Source organism: Micromys minutus (assembly GCF_963924665.1).
Source record: "Micromys minutus genome assembly, chromosome: 10".
NCBI classification, from domain to species: domain Eukaryota; kingdom Metazoa; phylum Chordata; class Mammalia; order Rodentia; family Muridae; genus Micromys; species Micromys minutus.
The window spans coordinates 59,201,658-59,220,888 of NC_137979.1; the positions used below are offsets into that span (position 1 = coordinate 59,201,658).

The 19,231-nt window shown below is 44.2% G+C and overlaps 1 protein-coding gene across 2 annotated transcripts; it reads right to left on the minus strand.

Annotated features, from left to right (window-relative positions):
* Positions 1–568: 568 nt before the first annotated feature.
* Positions 569–19,200, minus strand: VCF1 (VCP nuclear cofactor family member 1; the record flags this gene model as incomplete). 2 transcript variants are annotated; one of them, XM_080923282.1, is made up of 3 exons in its annotated part: positions 569–811; positions 12,234–12,333; positions 18,777–19,200. In XM_080923282.1, 3 exons carry the CDS (start codon positions 18,995–18,997, stop codon positions 581–583), a joined length of 552 nt encoding a protein of 183 aa, XP_080779408.1. In that variant the 3' UTR covers positions 569–580. The 2 variants fall into 2 exon arrangements, with proteins under 2 accessions (XP_080779408.1, XP_080779409.1); XM_080923283.1 differs by lacking the exon at positions 18,777–19,200 and adding an exon at positions 18,515–18,732.
* Between the last annotated feature and the right edge of the window lie 31 nt (positions 19,201–19,231).

Genomic DNA, 19,231 nt, shown 5'->3' on the forward strand with positions numbered 1-19,231 from the left:
GAGACCAAAACTAGAAAGGTGCTTAACTTCTATGGTCTTCAGAGTGAGCGACTGTTCTGTTCCAAGAGAGAGCACTTCCACAGACATCTACATACTGAGAGGTAGTATGGCAGAAACTTCAGTGCAACACTGAGTCAAGCTTCCTATATTTAGGGAGAAACATTTCTTTTTTTCATGGAAACTAGATATTCTTTACTAGTTTATTAAATGTTTAAAAAGTTAAGATCCCGCAGTTTTAAGAGGCTCTTTTACATACAGTACAGCATCTAATTGACAGATGTGGAAATCAGTCAGATGAGACTTCCTCATTTACTGCCACGACGTGGTTTTGATGCCCTCTCTCAAAAGAAGCCTATAAAAGAATCCTATAAAAAAATTGCTCCCAAGCCCCTCCGAAATCGCAATAGTGCAGCAAAAACCCAAGTAAACAGCTGCCTGCTGACCCCATACTCAAATATAGACTGAAAGCCAACAGGCATTTTTTTTTTCTGTGTGCAACTTTTAAAAACAAATCATTAAGTTGAAATATCCAATTTGCACAGTGCTGTCCCTTCACAAAAGGCAAGAAACTGCCGGAGCATCATGTTGGAGGCCGGCCTCGGTGCTGTAGGCTGTGAAAGTGAGCCTCCTTCAGGGTCTGATTGATGTGGAAGTAAGGGCCTTGGCACAGTGCAGACTGCTCAGGCATCGGCTGGGGGGTGCTGGGGCAGGATCCAGGGATGATGTGGCTCAGGCTGCTCTCTGGCCCACTGGCCCTGTCTGGGCTGTTGATGCTGCTGCTACTGCTCCCGCCGCTATCGCTGCTCGAAGACTGGAGGGAAAAGGAAAGACAGGGTCTTATCAGCCAATCTCCCTGCAGAAGGCTTCACTGGGGCTTAAAATAAGACGCTGTATGTACTAAGAGTCATCTTTGTAATGGCTGAACAACACTCCACTGTGTGTGCCCACGCTTTCATATCTGCTCATTTCTAGACAGTCACCTAAGATGACTCCATTTCCTTGCCTCTAAGAAAGGAACAATGATAAACACAAATGTAAGTGTCTGTGGTAGGACACAAAGTCCTTTGAGTACATGCCCAGGAGTGGTATCTCTGGGCCATATGACAAGAAAAGTGAACATAGGAATTCTGCATGAAAATGGTTAGATCTAGAAAATATGATATTAATATCTATTCCAGACTTCATGTGGACAGTGAGCATAGCTTGTGAAAGTAGAAGGGATGGTGAGAAGGGGAAAGGCTTTAAGGAAGTGAGATGAACGGAGTAACAGAACATGAGACACAACAGTGGGAAGGGATGACACAGTTCAAGGAGAAGGTGAGAGAAGAAACTATAACCAAAAAGTAATCCTGAAATGCCATAAACAAACGCTTACTGTATGTATTCACAGATGCTGGCTTCACACACAAAACTACCCTGACAGGTAGGAGGTAGGCATAACCCAAGCACAAGCCTGGACCCCACACCCTTCAATTGCATCTTATTCCTTCACTTCTGTGTACTTGAACCATTCACCCTACCAATTCCAGTAATCAAAAGCAGTTCTCAGCTAAGAAACAAGCATCAGCTGCTGGCACAGGGTACAGAAAAGGTATACCCCCATCCACAAACTCTGAACACAGGTAACTGAAGACCTGCATGCAAAATAATGTCCTATAACCATTCAATACACAAAGTACACTTAAGAGTTGGCTGTCGATCTTGCTGCACCACAAGGATGTGTGCCCTGTGTCCTCTAATGAACATTTACTAATCTTAAAGAAGCTACTCAGAAACCTCATCAAAGCAAACCACTCAAAAATATGTCTGCCCTTTGACACTAGTATTAAAGCTGCCTCCCCTTTTTCTGGGAAGGAATTAAAACCTAAGGAAGGGGTGCAACCCTCAGCTGGTTTACAATTTTGTTTGAAATTTGGCTCTTTTCTATATCCAATGTATGTCCCCTTGACAAAGACATTGGCTTTGAAATGTTTACAACTGTGTATGATCTGCACATGAGAGAAAAGACTGGAAAGAAAACAGACCAAATAGTTAAAATGGGAAGATTACACTTTTCCCTACCCTCTCCTATCACTTTTTCTGTAAAGCCGTTATATATTTCCATTATAAGCACAGGTTCATAAAAGCTTCCAGATCTATACTTTCACGTCCTAGTTCTATGTACTAACATATATGTAGCTAACTCATCTGAAACTGCAAAATGTCTTGCTCAGAAGCAGCCATTGGTACACCTGAAACCCACTTGTCCATAGGTGATTTTAGCTGTCTCACACAGGCACATACCCAAGGCTCACAGGACTATCTATGCCATTAAAATAGAATTCAGAAAAGAATTCTAAAGAAGTCAGGTGGCAGGGATGGCTGGAGTTAAATTTCTTAAGTCTTAAGCTAGTAGCAAAACAAAGTTTACAAAGGCCTTTTCTATTCTAAGCTACCTTAACATCCTAGAATGGCTATCTAACTTCGTGATGAAAGTCATGAATATTTAAGTAGGCTACTACTGTGGGTCAGAACCCACCCACAGAAAGCTTTCCTCTTAAGTCTTCTTTCTTTTTTGTTTGTTTTTGTTAAGGCACTTCCTGAAAATTAAAAGAACTAGAAACAGTCTTTAGTGTCAAATTTGCTTATCAAGTTATATGTATTTCAAACAAATAGCCAAAACGGCACTCCTCAGAAAAGATGAAAGCTCACTAACAGGTCAGGGGAGCTGTCCAACTTTTTTAAAAAGTATACTTCAAGTCACTAGTCCCACGGTGTAGCACAGGCTGCCCTGGGATGCACAGTGCTTCTTCCTCATGCCCGCCCCCATGACAGGGATTGCAGCTCTACCTGCCATACAGATGATCTAGTTCATCTTTCTGTTTCCTAGGTTCACTTTTAAATCATGCAACCCAACCCATGGTGACATGCTTAGAATGTCTTCCTAGCAACACTGAGCAGAACTGGTTACATTGTAATACATCTATTACATATGTATCACAAAATTATCCTCAGCATTGCCAAATACCAGAAACTTGCACATCTACAGAGTCCCCCTCCTTTTTTTTTAAACTAAGCCCTACATTTAGTGTACAGGGGTAGGGCTGTTGTTTTCTTTTTCTCAAGCTGGTGAGACGGCTTAGCAAATGAAAGCATTTATTGGCCACAAAGCCTGACAACCTTTTCATCTCTGAGTCCAATGTGTTAGAAGATGAGAACCAATTTTCCCAAAAGTTGTTCTTTATACATACACAATAAATAAGTGTAATAAAAATTCTTTTAAAAAAAGTTTCTTTCCCCCTATACCTAAAGGGGCTATGAGTTTTGGACTCATTTGGACTATGAGTTTTTAAAAGAGAGAACACAAAGCTGGGTGGTGAGAGAAGTAGACATATGTCTGTGAGGAGTTGGGAGATTATAGGGGGCTGGGGATCAAAACATACTGCATAAAATTCTAAGCACATCAAAAAAGTCTAGAAGACACAGGTGGCAAAGCATTTAGAATTTGGATTTTCTACATTATTTAACTATTTTCCTTTTTAAAATTTCTTCCTCTGTGTGTGTGTGTGTGTGTGTGTGTGTGTGTGTGTGGTTATGTGCACAACATTTGTGCACAGCCAGGAGACCAGCAGACCTCTTGGGACAGCTGCCATGGTGGTGCTGGGAACTGACCAGGTCTGAGACAGCAGTAAGTGTCATTCAGTCATCTCTCCAGATCCAGTTGTTTTATTTTTTTAAAAAGTTTACATCCAAAAAAAAATTAGAGGGGAAAAATAGCCACTGATAAAGAATGTTGCTACAAAATAGAATAAGGTCTTTAGTTATTTCCAGCTTCGAGACTGAGAAGGCTACTGACCTGTTAATTAGATTTTAGAAAAAGCTTCACCTTCCCTGACTGCAAAGGACTGAAAGGCTTGCTGGCTGGAATAACTCCTCCAGGAGATACCTCTCATCAAGGTCTTCCTCTCTTCAGTGTTCCAGAGGAGGAAATGGTACAAGTACTGCAAAGCCCCACCCGGCAGCCATCTGTAGGGGGCAGGCCCAGGGTGAACTGCATCACCAGCTGCAGCATGAAGTCCCCTGGGGCTGTCTGTCCCCGCCCCCATCCTCCCAGACACAGATGAAAAGGTTCCTTCCCAGTCTGAAAATATGAAACGGAAAAAGACTGATCAAGCTCCTCTCATTAGGTGATGCTTTTAGTATCAGATGGCTGCAAGGGTGACCCTTGTTACTCCTGTGTTTGAAATAAAACTAAATAAAACTTTTTTTAAACCAAAACTCATGCCCTGCTGTTTGCTAATAACATCCTAAAGAAAGCACTGGCCACTCTAAATAAAGAGTCCTGTTTTGAAAACCTGAAGAAGAGGGGTCTCCAGTACAGGCAGGCATCATATCCTCATAACCGCTGGCAGTATGGTGTACAGAAGGGCACTGTCCCGGGCAGAAATTGTGGAGTCCCTGTAGGCTTCTGATGTACTTGCCAGAACGCCAGCTGTTCTCATGCCTACTATGCAAAGAGACGTGTGTGCCTGCGATTAGGCTGTCACCAGGGCTGCTGAGGCACTTGGTAAACATTTACTCAGTGTGGTCAGGGGAAAATGGTGGTAATGCATCCACAGATAACCAGAGTCTAAGATACAGCTGGGAGAGAAATGCGGAGGTGCATGCTGGTTAAACATGGGCAAGGATCCTAAGGGTGGCTCTACTAGTCTATGAGCTAAACTTGGAATAGGCAGGAAATGACAAACCAGGAGAACCAGCACAAACTCAAAGAACAAGTGGTAAAAGTGCCTTGAGGGTGACAAGATCCCAGTGTGGCATGACTGGACCATGTTGAGCTGGTGACCCAGAGTACAAGAGCCACCAAGGCACCAGCAGAGTTCAGAGCACTAGAGTTATGCTCTAGTTGGAATCATAAGTTAGGATCCCAGGGATCTGTATGTGATAACAATACAGAAGAAAGGCCCACAGGGTTTCCTCATAAGGCTGAGCAGGAGGTGGGCACAGGGGACTAGAAATGTTGAAGGTGTGTGTCACACTCCAGAGTGGGGCTGCAGGGCTCTGGAGGGAGATGACTAAGGACACAGGACATGCAAAAAGGGCAGCAGGTATCAAGAAACACTTGCTGAATATCAGCAACACTCTGCTCACTACTGCAAGTTTTAGCTGAGTCAACAATGATGCCAAGCAAGGAGAAGAAGGGAATGTTCCTGAGAAAATAACACAGGCTACAGACAAGCAAGGAGGGTAGAGAAGGGGAGGAGGAAGCTGCCAATTGGTGAGTTAGGAAGGAGGAGGCACAGAAGCAGACCAGAGAAGAACCATTTTCAGACCATGAACCTGAAAAATACAAAGGGAGAAACCCATCGATGGCCCTAAAAACCTGGCAAGCTGTGACAGATAGGAAGAGGTATGATGCAGGAATGAATACACTAAAGAAGGCCATCTTTGTTTTCTCAAATTCCTCACCAGAGATGAAGAACTGCTGTTCCCCTGGGTAGGCTTTACCAGGCTGTGAAGCTAGTTTAAACGATAACCCTTTACAGCACAGCAGAAACTAAACACCTCTAAATACTATTTTCTACTCATAAGCTTTAGAAAGCTGCCCAAGCAAGCATATTAATTGTGGAGTCTCTCTGCTTCATAAAATCAAAACTAGGCCAGGCATGGCAGTACATGCCCGTAATCCCAGCACTCTGAAGATAAAGGTAGGAAGATCTGAAGTTTAAGGTTAGCCTGGGCCATCTGAGCTATAAAAGTTTTAAGAAACAATTACAGGACAGGGAGACATCAAGCTAAAACAAGGATGGTGCTTCCTCCCTATGGCTGCTTCCTCCCGGATGGCTAGCTCACACTGTTAAATGGTGCTGCTCAGGCTGCTGAGGGAGAACTCTTTACTGAGTCCTGAGCTGGTCTTACTGAGCTGTAGCCTTTTTGTGCCAGGCAAGAAGCACACACTTCTGCCAACAGCAGTGATGAGGAAATCAACCCTGCAGATTGTCTGAGACCTACTCTCAGGGAAGAATTCAACAGGTACCATCAACCCCTTCAAATGCTAGAGGCTGGGAATGTCCTACACCTTGGTGGGGAAGCTAGATGGACATGCCATGCCCATCCAACTGCAATCTCCACCATACTACTACAGATCAGTCCACCCTAGGTCTGCTGTAGGCCAGTGCTAACTCCTCAAGGATCACTAAGCCACACACAGGACATCTATACCACCTTCTTCCTTATATCATAGGAACTGGGAAGGAAAGAATGTAGGAGCCAGAGGAAGTAGAGTAAGTGAGGTAATATGCTTCAGAGCATGGCAGTGTCTGTCCAGGTTTGGTCTCATAGGAGCAGTGGTGCTTACTGGTGCAAGACCTGTGCAAGATCTGACTGGGCTCAGGAGTAGAGGTACTTTATTGCGATGCCAGACAACCTGAGTTTAACAGCCAGGACCCATAGAGTGTAAAAAAAAAAAAAAAGAAAAAAAAAAACCAACTTCTATAAGTTGTTCACTGTTCTGTGTAAATAAATGAAGGTAATTTCTAAAAGTTAGAAAATTGGGGCTGGATGGTGGTGGCAATTGCCTTTAATACTACCTAGCACTAGAGAGGCAGAGGCAGGCAGATCTCTGTGAGTTTCAGACCAGCCTGGTCTACAGAATGAGTTCTAGGACAGCCAGATCTGTTATACAGAGAAATCCCAACTCAAAGAGCCAAAAGAAAAAACAAAGTTTAAGATGGGGTTGTCAACATCCTGTCGTGGAAGGAAAGGGCCTATGAGCCCCTATCCCCAGGATTTCTGCAGATAATGAATGGTATCTGGGAGAAAGGGCTCACAAACCTTCACCCCTTCCTGAGTATCTTACAGATGGCTAATAACTGCAGGGAGAGGTTGCAACATGTTCATCTGTGGTTCATCATTGCAAAGAGCCCATGCTCCTAGAAGAACTTCACTCACACTCCTGCAAGCAACCCCAAGGAACCTCAGGGGTCATCAAAAGCAGTAAACCAAACAATAAATGAAGACAGGAAATTTGGGGAGGCTCTGAGTGGGAGGAAAACAGAAAGGTGGGGATAAAGAGTTAAAGTGCTAAAATACCTTATGTGTACATGTGAAAATGCCATAATGAAGTCTATTATTATGTATAATTAACATATTCTAACAAAAATAACCAGAACCAAAATGTGAGTATATTTATCACCTAGAACATGCTTTCTCCCTTTATCACAAAAGAAGAAAGAAAGGAAGGATGAAAGGAGGGGAGGAGGGGAAAAGGGAAGGAGGGAGGAATCAATCAAGGGCAGTGGGTACACACTTTGAAAATCTGCGCACCCCCACTTCTGTTATTTTGGACACCCCTTTAGACTCTAAGAACACTCTCAAGCATCCATGTTAGCATCAGAATTCCTCCCTTACTGTAAAAACAAGAAGACACATGCTGCTTTATGAAAGTCCCTCATTTCCTCACAGTAATGGGAAACACTCTGTACTCGGGAAGGCAGGTTTGCACGGGAGCATCTAGTGCAACTTGTAGACACTTATTATGACCAAAGAGCATCACTCCTCCATGTGTACAGTACAGCTCAAAGCAGCAAGACCAGCTCCTGTGAGATATAACTGCCGTTTTCTTAAGTCTTTAACACCGGGCTTTACACTTATACCCAGACTGGCCCAGAATTACCAGTACAATGGCTGGTTCTCAAACTAAAGGTGACCCTTCTGCCTCAGCCTCCCAAGTGCTGGCATTAGAGACAAGCCACTTCACCTGCCTAAACTAGCCCATCTTTACCAGCCTCAGTGAATCCTCTAGAAGAGAATTCAGAGCTGGACACAGCTCAGCAGGCAAGACCAAGGCTTCAGTTCCCAAAACCTCCATTGTGGCTCACAACCACTCAAACTCCAGTTCCAAGAATTCCAATGCTTTCTTCTGACCTTCCTGGGCATCAGAGACATATGTGATGCACATATACACTGGCAAAACACACATACACATAAAATAAGTACCCCTTTAAAAGGGGGGGGGGGGCAGAAAGGCTGAGTAAAACCACAGCTGCCTTTATACAGGATTCATAGTAAGACACAATAAGTCACTTCCTGTCTTGCTCACTAAGGAGAGAGGCACGCCTGACTTAGGTGCTAACTATCTGGGCTCATTAAGAATTGTTAAAAAACTAATCTTACACTAACACACTATACCTTAATTTAAAAAGAGGATCAGGGACTAGAGAAATGGCTCAGTTGGCAACGTGCCTTCTCTGTGAGCCTGAAAACTTGAGTGTGTATCCTCAGCACCCACATAAAACTCCGGCCACAGTGACATGCATTACAATCCCAGATGACTATACTGGGGAGGTGGAGATAGGACCTGAGGGCTTGGGTCCAGCCAATTTAGCCAACAGGGTAAGCTCCAGGTTCATTGAGATTCTGTCTCAAAAATGGAGCATCAGCAAGCTGGCTCAGTACTCGCTGTGCTAGCCTGGCCATGTGGAGGTGGAAGGAGTCACCACAGCTGTCCCGACTTCATACATGCTGCATGACATGCGCATCAATCACACAATAATAACTTAAACACTAAGGTGGAGAGCAGTAGAAGACACAGCCACAGCCTTTGGCATCCATGCATGCACACATGATCCACACAGAAGACAAGCAGGTGGAGGAGAGTCCTAAAGCTTCTAAGTCGTTAACTTTCTAAGTCACTGGAGTTAAAATTCAAAGTCCTCAAATGCTAATTAAGGATTTTGAAAGGAAAAAAAAAACCTAATATCTTTGCCAACCCCTCACCCCAAATCCCTGACACTACCACATCACACTATTTACTTGGGAATTTTTCCAGGTGAAGGAATTCTGCTTCTATGACTGCAAAGAAGCCTAGGAGCTGGCTACTTCTGGCTATATTTAGCAAAGCCCATCTGAACTGGCATCTGTCTTCTGAAAGCAGGTCATTCCAGTTAGGGACAAGTGGGTTTAAGACCAGGCGCTATGGCACCAAGGTCTCTTCTCCTGCCCAGCAGCCATGCTATTTTTCTGTGGCCCCATTTCTCCACCAGAGTGGAAAAAGGCCTACTAAGAGGAGAGGAAGAAAATGCAGAGGAAAGCTCCCTGCAGAGCAAGTCTCTCAGTCAGGCCTCATCCTTCACTCAGAACATCAAGGCAAGAGGAGTGCACTCCTTCCGGCTTTCAGACCACCAAAGCCTGACCCAGCGCAGCAGCTGCACCTGAGTCAATGGCCTAAGTGAGTTCCCAGGAGTGGCCAACTATTACCGACAACAGAAGAGAGTAAGTCTTAGAAGTTCATCTTAGGTATTGATACGAAACAAATGCCTTCCAAATGACAACAAGCTACCAGAAAAGGAACTCTAAATTATTTTAGTATTTCAAGAAACACCCAAGAAATGTTTTATTTTATGTGCACTGGTGTTTTACCTGCATGTATGCCTGTGTGAGTGTCAGATCCTCTTAAGCTGGAGTTGCAGCCATGTGGGTGCTGGGAATTGAACCCAGGACCTCTGGAAAAGCACCCAGTTTTCTTAACCACTGAGCTATCTCTCCAGCTCCAAGAAATGGGTCCTGATCTTACTCTTAAAAAATGCAATTGTTGACCAGCCTCTGAATTAAAAGCTAACACTCTTTATTAAGGCACTAGCTTATTAAATCAATTGACAATATTAATAATTTATTCTTCTCTTTTCTATACAATTATCAGGAAAAAAAAAAGCCAAAAGTCTCCAAAGTTTTTACATTACAAAGAGAAGAATTCCCTGGAAAAGTCAGTCCCTCGTCCCTGTCCCTGGAAAAGTCAGTCCCTCGTCCCTGTCCCTTTAGTAGACCCCTGTCCCTTTAGTAGACGTCCCTGTCCCTTTAGTAGACGCCAGCTTCTCTGGGTGACCTGCTGTTCACTCATTACCCTACCACAGAGCAAGCAGAGCACAGCAGCCTATTCCCAGCAAGCAATCTTGAACGGAAAGGATACCAAGCTGGGTGACCTGCAAGTGGGTTCAGACAATAGCTGTTACTGCAGCCTTAAGCTGTACTGGAAACCGGCTCGCCCACACTTCAAACTGTTAATTCTGACAGGCTCAACAGTGAAATTTCTCTGGACAAGCAAGAAAAAGATATGTGACCCAAAGGTTAAGTCATAAGCCACCATTTTCTTCTGGGATACCAATGCATAAATACTAGAAACTGAGTCAAGGGTATTTTTTACAAACTGCAATTACAACAATATAGCCTCGCTGGGCATGGTGGTGCATGCCTTTAATTCCAACACTCGGAAGGCAGAGGCAGATGAATCTCTGTGAGCTCAAGGCCAGTCTGTTCTACAAAGCAAGTTCCAGGAAAGCTAGGGCTGTTACACAGAGAAATCCTGTCTCAAAAAACAAAACAAAATGAAACAAAAAATATTTTGTCTTGTGTAGTGGTGCATACTTTTAATCACACACTTCGGAGTCAAAGGTAGATGTATCTCTTCAAGTTCAAGACCCACCTGGTTTACACATTAAGTTCCAGGTTAACAATTACCTGGAGAAACCCTGTCTACCACTACCAAAAAACCCACAACAAAACAAAACCCCTAATACTAAAATACATGTGCTTAAGATAAGAAAAATAAAATAAGGCATGGCCCAGCAGTTAAGAATGCTTACTGTCCTTAGAGGCCTGAGGACCCAGGGTTGGGCTCCCACCTACATCAGGTAGCTCACGTGCACTCTTATCTAGTTCTAGGGGAGTTGGTTTGCTCTGGCCTCTGGAGACACTTCCAAGCATGTGGCACACATATACTCACGTAGGCACATATACATATACATAAATAAAAAAATAATTGGGGGAAAAAAATGACAAAACCAGATCCGGTGAGATAGCAGGCAAAGGTACTTCCTTGCTTCAGTCTGACAACTGATTTGATTTTTCAAGCCCCACAGAGCCAGGAAAAAAAAAAAAAAACATTACCTCTGTGCAGGTCATTCAGGGCCCCCCACAGTGCCCACCAGAACACAGGCACACACAAATGAAAGTAAGTAAATATAATTTTTCAATTTTTAGAAAGAAAACAGAAACCTTCAAATTAATAAAAAAGAAATTTTTATCCTGTTCTCAAGCATCAAAGCCACAGACAGCATGGCCACAAGTCCATGGCTGTTACTGTTTTAACTCTAAGATGCTGATGGCATCTCTGATTGCTTCATCCCTGAGATTCCCCAACCATCCTATTAAACAAATACAAAAGTATTTAGTACTTCTGGCTAAATACTTACTTAAAAGCAAAAAGAGCAGATTAAGATTCTTAGGGGTGCAAGATACCGTTAGAAGCCAAGTCTACACATGGCAGAACATACTCTAGCCCTGGTCATTAACTGGCGCTGAAACGTGAAGGTCAGTGTCCCCTCCCTGGTGACTGGATTGGGAGTGCAGAATACGAGGCAAATACTATTAGTGGGAAGCAAGTAGAGCAGGATCTGAGTGTGTGAGGATCCAGCTGCCGCAAGGCAACTCTTAAGAGGCAGGATGTGGAGGTAGCATGATTCAGCCTCAGCACCTCAACGCTAAGCTCTGTCCCTCACCTTACTGATTCCCACTTGCGCAAAAAAATATCCCCCAAAGCAGGGTCTGCTTTCTGGAACTCTGAGTGTGCCCCTCATCTCCACTTCACTCTCCTGCCTTCCCTCCCTAGGAAGAACACGTTCTTGTAGAACACACTGCAGAATAAAACCCCTTTAAAAGGGATCTGTATACACACACTGTACACACTCTGCTGCTTAGAACTGCTGCTGAATACAAACAACAAAACGTCTCCCCTGTGGACAATCATACTTTATAAATTATCAGGAAATGGGCTAGTGGTGGTAATGTAAAATTAGAAGATTCGGAGATAGGCTTCAAAGTCCATAAAACTATTATAAGTGTGTGGGTGTGTGCATGTGTGTGAAAACAAGCATGTACACACTGCTTGCCTGGCAGGACAGTGCCTAGCTTCCTCAAAGAGGCTTTGATTTCAAAATGGAATTAAAGGCCTGCTGTGCCAGCACTTAGCCACAGCCCAGCAATAAGGAGAGAGAACAGCCACAAACTTGAGGCCAACCAGGTTTACAGACTGAGTTCCAGGCCAGGGAGTACAGCACATCAAAAGTCTGTCTCAAAATAGTGAGACTAGTAAGTAAGCAAGTCAAGTGGAAGCTCCCACAATCTAGGAAGGAGAGGTATTCTTTTAACAAATAAGCTCCAACTCTGCATGTGACAGTGCCTGTGGCCACTCTGCCTACCTCTGTGTCCCAGGAGTCCTGGAAGATGGGGTTCCTACTGCTCCTTTTGGTCTGAGGAGGAGGGTGGTTGTCATCATCATTGCCATTTCTTCTCCTTTTTCTGAAATTTAAAAACAAAGAGGAAAAAATAACCAGCTATGGAGCTTGTAGACATCTCAATTATAAACCATGACAACATATAAAAATGTGCCCAAAAAAAAAAAAAAAAGTGCCCTCTTTCCTAAAAATATAATCCAGCACAACATCTCAACAGGAAAAACAGTTAAGTATACCAGCACTGGGCACCAAGCAGAGACATCCAGTCAGGCCAAGCCTAACAGGGAAAGGCAGTTTTCCAACGCCTGCTGGGGAAGAGTAACAGAAGGATAACAACTAATTTTCCCAACTCAGTTTCCTCTTGCCTTACCCCAGAAACTAAAATTCCAAGTCCCCACTCAACTCCTAGTCCCACAAAGCAGTGCCCTAAAATACACACACGATGGAGCAGCCTGCATGGGAGCACAAAGGTTGGTGAGAGGTCTGATTGGTGGCAGGATGGGAACTATGGCATCTATTATTTCTGAACCACTGCTGGAAAAGCTCAGGCTATACTATAGTACTGAGGCACCACTGCACTGAGCTGCCACTGAGCAAATGCTGATTAAAACTGCCAGGTTAAAGGGAGAAAATAAAGCACATCTTTCTCCAGCAAGTGTTCTCAGTATGACAGAATGTTTATTTAGCTTATCTACAAGAATTAGATGCAAACAGAGGATTTTTAATCTCAAATTAGAAAACAGGAATAAAGGAGAGAAGGAATATCTATAAAACTGCCTGGAATATCCTGCCCAATATGGCAGCCACTAATAATGTGGCCACTTAAATTTAAGTAAGCCAAAATTAAAATCCTCATCCTGCTGGGTATGATGGCTTGCATTTCTAATCATGGAACTCAAAGCAGAGGCAAGGGGAATCATTGCAAACTCAGTAAGTTCCAGGCCAGCAAGGGTAAGGCTGTCTCAAAAAAAAAAAAAAAAAGGCAAATTAATTTAAAAATAAAAACTCCAGTTACTGCCAGGCATAGTGACAAGCAAAAAGCTGAGGCAAGGAAATCTACACATTTGAAGCCACCCAAGGCAAGACTGAGCTTCGGTTGAGACCTCATATCATTATGCTGGACAGCACCGTCTCTTTGCTGCAGAAACTCAACTGAAGTAACCATATATAGCTTTGGCTCAGCAGAGTGCCAGGCTCACCTCACTACCAATAAATGAAGAGAATGGCAAATGTAAGAGCTATACCCAACCCTGTGGCCAACTCAATAGCCAGCACCTCCTTCAGGTTACTTCACACAGCTAGCCCAGACTCAACCATACTGCCACTACCTCTAGGCCAAATTGCTCAACTAAGACCAAGTACTTACTCACTGGACCACTCAGGGTGCCAGGCCTCACCTATCACAAGATGTACCTGAGGCTAGTTCCTAGCTGCTCCTACACCACCCTTCAGCACTGAGACCAGCTCCCTCACAGGCTGGTCATGCCAACCTAATGTGCTCAGCATATTCACCAGAGGCTGGCTGCAGCCACTCCAGTCTCCACCAGGCCCAGCATAAATATACCGTGGGAATCCACGATCCTTGACATCCTCACGCACAACCACAGTTACCACACAAAAGACTGCTATGCAAGTACAGGGTCCTCTAACAACAGATGGGGCACCTATCCCTCTGATAGCAAACAGTGAATGGCTGTTTTCTTTTACTCAAGCAATGCAGCCTATTCATAGTAGTAAACACATGGCCAAGCTGGAGTCTGAAAACCCAGAAAGACTTCCTATGCCTTAGTCTCCACGAGGCTGCCCAGAAACACTGCTGGTGTTACTGCCATTTAAAATTCAGTGGGTGGTGAGTCGGATCAGCAGGTAAAGGTGCTGACTGCCAAGCCTGACAACAACCTGGGCTCCAACTCAAGTCCCACGTGGTGGAAGAAGAAAACTGACTCTTACAAGTTACTCTTTGACTAACGCAAACACAATAATTAAATATATTTTTAAAAACCAACAGTGAAATGATCAGCGACCATATAAAGAAACTCCTATTTCACTAACTATTGTAAATTTATTATTAAAGATGCTGCAAAGTATAAATTGTATAAGAATTAGAAATCTATGTAGCCCTGGCTGTCCTAGAACTCACTATGTAGACCAGAGACCCTCCCACCTCTACTTGCCAAGTGCTGGGATTAAAAGTGTGAATCACCACGCTTAGCAGAAAAGGCTATTTGGACCTTATATAGAAAAAGGATACCTATCTAGTGAACAATGCCAGTTCTAAATTATTTTACTTTAAACAAAAAAATACATAAAATTAACAAACTATCAAAACAAATGACTGCTTTTAGACCCTAAGAAAAAAGAGGCTCAGCAAAGAATAGAACTTCAGGTTCTGTAGGCCCACAGTTCTTTACTGTGGGATAGGTTACAGGATCAGCTGTTTGGTTAACCTTTTTTAGATTTATGTTATGTTTATGAGTGCTCTGCCTACATGTCAGAGGGCAATGGTTGCCCTGGAGCTGGAGTTACAGAAATTGAACCTAGGTCCTCTGCAAGAGCAGTTAAATGCTCTTAACTGCTGCGCCATTTCTGCAACTGTCAACTGTTTTAAGTAACTAAACTGATAATAACTAAGTGAAGAAAACTTCCTGAATTACTAAAATTTTGTTTTACCAACAAATTCTTTACACAGTAAAAAGTTATTTTGGGCAGCACTGCCAAGTACCACACATCTAAAGAGCTTATCAATGACAGAGAAAATGCTTCCAAGAAAGAGATAAAAGGTAATACTGGGCCTACTGGGACAGTTACCTCCAGCTTATACTTAGGAGGCAGAGACAAGAGGATCTCTGAGTTCAAAGTCTGTCTGGTCTACCCAGGACAATTAAGACCACACACAGAGATAGTCACAAAAAACAAAACCAAACAACAAAAACACACAACAAAAAAAGAAAAAGGCCAGGGAGTTTATTTATACATCTGGGGGGGGGCAGTGTGCAAGAAAGGAAATATGTGTCAGTGAGTGAGTTTAAGTCTGGCACAGAAAAACCAATGAGCTGAGGAAAGCAGACCCCTTCTCTTTTCAAATTTTTTTAATTGGTGTTTTCCCTGGAAGTTTATGTCTATGTGAGTGTCAGATCCCCTGGAAACAGTTATAGACAGGCCCTGGAGTTCTGACTAGCTGGAAACTACACAGTTTATCTCATATAGCAATAAAATAAGAATCTCTTTCTGCTTCCTACCTCTCTCTCAGAAGACAAGCAAACACAATATTCTTCAGCTACTTGGAAATTAAAGACAAGACAAATACCAGGTTTTTATGTTGACATAGTTTCTTTTTGGGGGAGAAAGAGGGTATTTTGTTTTTTGGGGTTTTTTTGGGTTTTTTTTTTTTTTTGTTTTGTTTTTTTTTTTTTGGTGGTGCTTGGATTGAATCTAGGGCCTTGTATATGGTAGGTCCTAAGGACTCTACTAAGCTACACCCCTGACACATCAAGTTTTAATAACCACTAAGTGAGTACCCTATTATAAATCTAAGCCAGGGCATACCTTTGATCCAGCATTCAGGAGACAGAAGCAAACAAATCTCTGCGAATTTAAGGTCAACCTAACAGAGAGCTCCAAGGCAGCCAGGGCTCCACAGTAAGACCCTGTCTCAAGACATAACTAAACAAACACATCAATAACTTAGTTTATAAATTTGAGCTGAGAAGCTTTGTCATCCCAGTACAGGCATTTTACACAAGGATGTTCTGCATCAGTAAGGCAATGTCTGCTAGGAGGGAAACTCACACTGGTGCCTCAACTTTTATCTTATCAATATGGCACCAGCTGGTTATGCTTGGGGCTGCTGAGTCACTCCAACCAAACTTTATGAAGCTGACCAAAACTTGCCATCTCCTCATCTGTAACAGGGAATGTTTCCTCCCAGTAACAAGAATAGCAAAGGGGCTGTTCTATAGTTCTCATCTACCTTTAGGAAAGTCATAGAAGAGATATGTCAGTTTCTCACTGTACAAGTACCATTTCTCTGGCCTATGAGTTGTCCTCTCCTTTGGGTGGGAATGAGTTAAAAATGAGCTCTACCGATTCTCCACTTTTGTACTTGGTTTTCATTACTAGATGCCTCCCTAACAACACTCAGCTTTCGATACCCTTATTACTAAGGGACACAATCACTAGTATACAGTGGGTCCACTGTTTTTCCAGGCACCTCCTTCCCACTTAGGAAAAAACAATTGCTGGACATCTATTACCCCAGGATGGCTGACTCCACCATTTTTCATATGTCACTTCTGTCCCATCTTCCTGGTCCTATTCGAGAACCTTAGACAGATTTAATCATAAAGGACAGCAAGCTGGTTTTCAATTCACTTTATTTTAAAATAAGGTCTCACTGTGGCTCTACAAAACAAGTTGGCCAGGAACTCAAAGAGATCCTCTACCTCTTGAGGGCTGGTATTAAAGACAAGTACAACCACACTCCACCTTAAATGCTTCTTACTATAGGCGTCTCTCCCAATTCATATGTAGACACTAGGGATCTGTGACAAGGCAGACCACACAACCAACCCTCTACAGTGTTCTCTGTCTACTGTGAAAATCTGACACTGGAAGGGGCCAAGCTAACTCAAGGGTAAAGAAAAACAAACAAACCAACCAACCTCACAGGCAAGGGTCTGTCATTGACAATTGGCTTCTTTTAAAGAAATCACCAGAAGATATAAACACACTAAGATTCCAATGAGTATATTAGATAAAAAGAATCTACAATTAGTACAAACTCAGACTACTAGTCTGCAGCATTAGATTAAAAAAAAAATCTGTTAGTGACAGAAAATGCTGAGGGCTGTCACATGAGGGAGACATTACAAGAGAATCTAAAAGATGGCAGTCAGCTCAGGCTCACTGCATCTAAAGGTCACAACTCTAACTCTAATGGGATGACTGTAACTGGGCCATAATTCCAACATGACCTAATTTAAATCTTTCAATGGTTTTCAAATAATGGGCAAGATTATGGCTTCATTCTATCTGTGCAATCATTAAGATTAAACCTTTTGGTAGTACATTAATGCCACAGACCAGATTATAATTTTGGCAAGCACCTTCTAACTTCCAATTTAGTTTGATCATCTTTCTGACACAAGTACAGGCTTTCTACCACAACTACTAAAGAACCAAAACCAGTAACTCAGCTCACTCTAGGGACCTCAAAATTTTCACCACCGGATCAAATAATCTCAGAATGTTAGGGAACCCCAATACCATAAAAATAGCTGGTTCAAGGAGAAGCACTGCAAAACAATGATTACATTCACAACCAAAGAACGTAAGGAATAAGATTCAGGTCTGGGGAGATGGCCCAGTCATTGAGAACCCTTGTTGGTCCTACAGGAGACTGAGGTTTTCTTCCCAGCCTTCCTCTGGCCTCCGTGAACACCAGATATACACATCATGGTGTACATGCATATACACAGGCAAACCACTCATATACATAAATTAAACAAAATCATTTAGAAAAAAAAGCCTATGATCCACATCATTTAAGCCTGAGACTACTACGGAATAAAGAGACGTGAACCTGGATGGGCTTAGATAAATGAGTCTAAATCCGTTCTCTGTTGTTCTCCACCAGGAAAATAAGAGTACAACTTAGTGATGTATATAAACCATCAAGCATATTAGGAGACGTTACAGTAAGAAATAAAGCAGGCCTTCATTCTGAGGAAAGGCGTCCCAACTTCTTCCCATCTTCTCGAAGGCGAAAATAAGAAGGGGAAAAGAAACTTTCTCAGGATCAGGCCTAAAGCCCCGAGGGACCGCCTAGGGCCCCCGCCAGGCTCAATGGAGAGGGTAGGGAGAATAACTCGAAATGTTAGCCACTTCCCTGATCCCAGCCAAACGGCTCGCCATCCAAACTGTTTAGAATCCTGCCTAGTAATGCTACAACCGAGAGTGGGTCACCACCCAGCCGGGTCCCTCAGCCCCTCGGGGTTTACACCAGATAAGGACACAGAGCAGCGGTCTGCCCTAAGCCCTCCCAGCTGCAGGGTTAAGCCCAACCTCCGCCTTTCTCCTGACCTTGGGGCGCCAGCAGCTCCCCGCCCCCGAAGCGTCCCATCCCCTCTCGGAGGCGCCTCGAGGGGCTGTCTCTTCGAGATCGGCTACTCCTCCCATCCCCCCCCCAACCACTACCCGCCTAAATTTAGGAAAGACCACCGCCTGTCTCGTCGGACCGAACAAACCTCATTCCAAAGTGGAAAGGGCAGAAGACGAAGAAAACAAGAAAAAGACGGAGAAGGGGTAGCCCTGGGTTCCAGAGAGTCACCTCTCTGGCTACCCACAGGGTCCAGGTGTCAGAGGCCGCGCAACCTTCTCCCCGCCTCCTCCGACCGCAGAGCAGCGCAGACAAGCGCCTCGCACCACCCCGGCTTCGTGCGCCCCTCGGCTCCGTGGCGCACATCCTCGGCCGAGGGGGCCGCAGAGAAAGTGGGACCCTTCTCTCACCTGGGGCGGAGGCGCTCGCTCATGGCAGCTGGTGAAGGCGAGCGACGCGGCGCCGCCCCGCGCCGACAGCGAACAGTCGGAGTTGTGTTCCGGCGACCGCCACGCCCACCCCCACGGGCCTGAGCTCTGACTGCCGCGCGGGTGGAAGCTGCGGGCGGTGAGTACCCCTCAGGCCGACCCGTACCACAGCTACTTCCGGTGTCTCCTCCGCGCCTCCCCATGTCGCAGGCGCTGTGGTACCGTCTTCCGGCGGCTGCGCAGAGGCGGGACGTCGGGCGCGCTTACCCATAACCCCGCCCGCAGGAAGAGGCGGGTCCTGGAGGGAAGACCGGCCGGGAACTTGCAGGACCCCGTTTAGGTGTCCCAGGCATCCGCCTGTTCAGAAACAAGGCGGGACACGCCGTAAAAGTCAAGCCAGATTCTAGATACATCAAATTATTTGACAACAATTGATA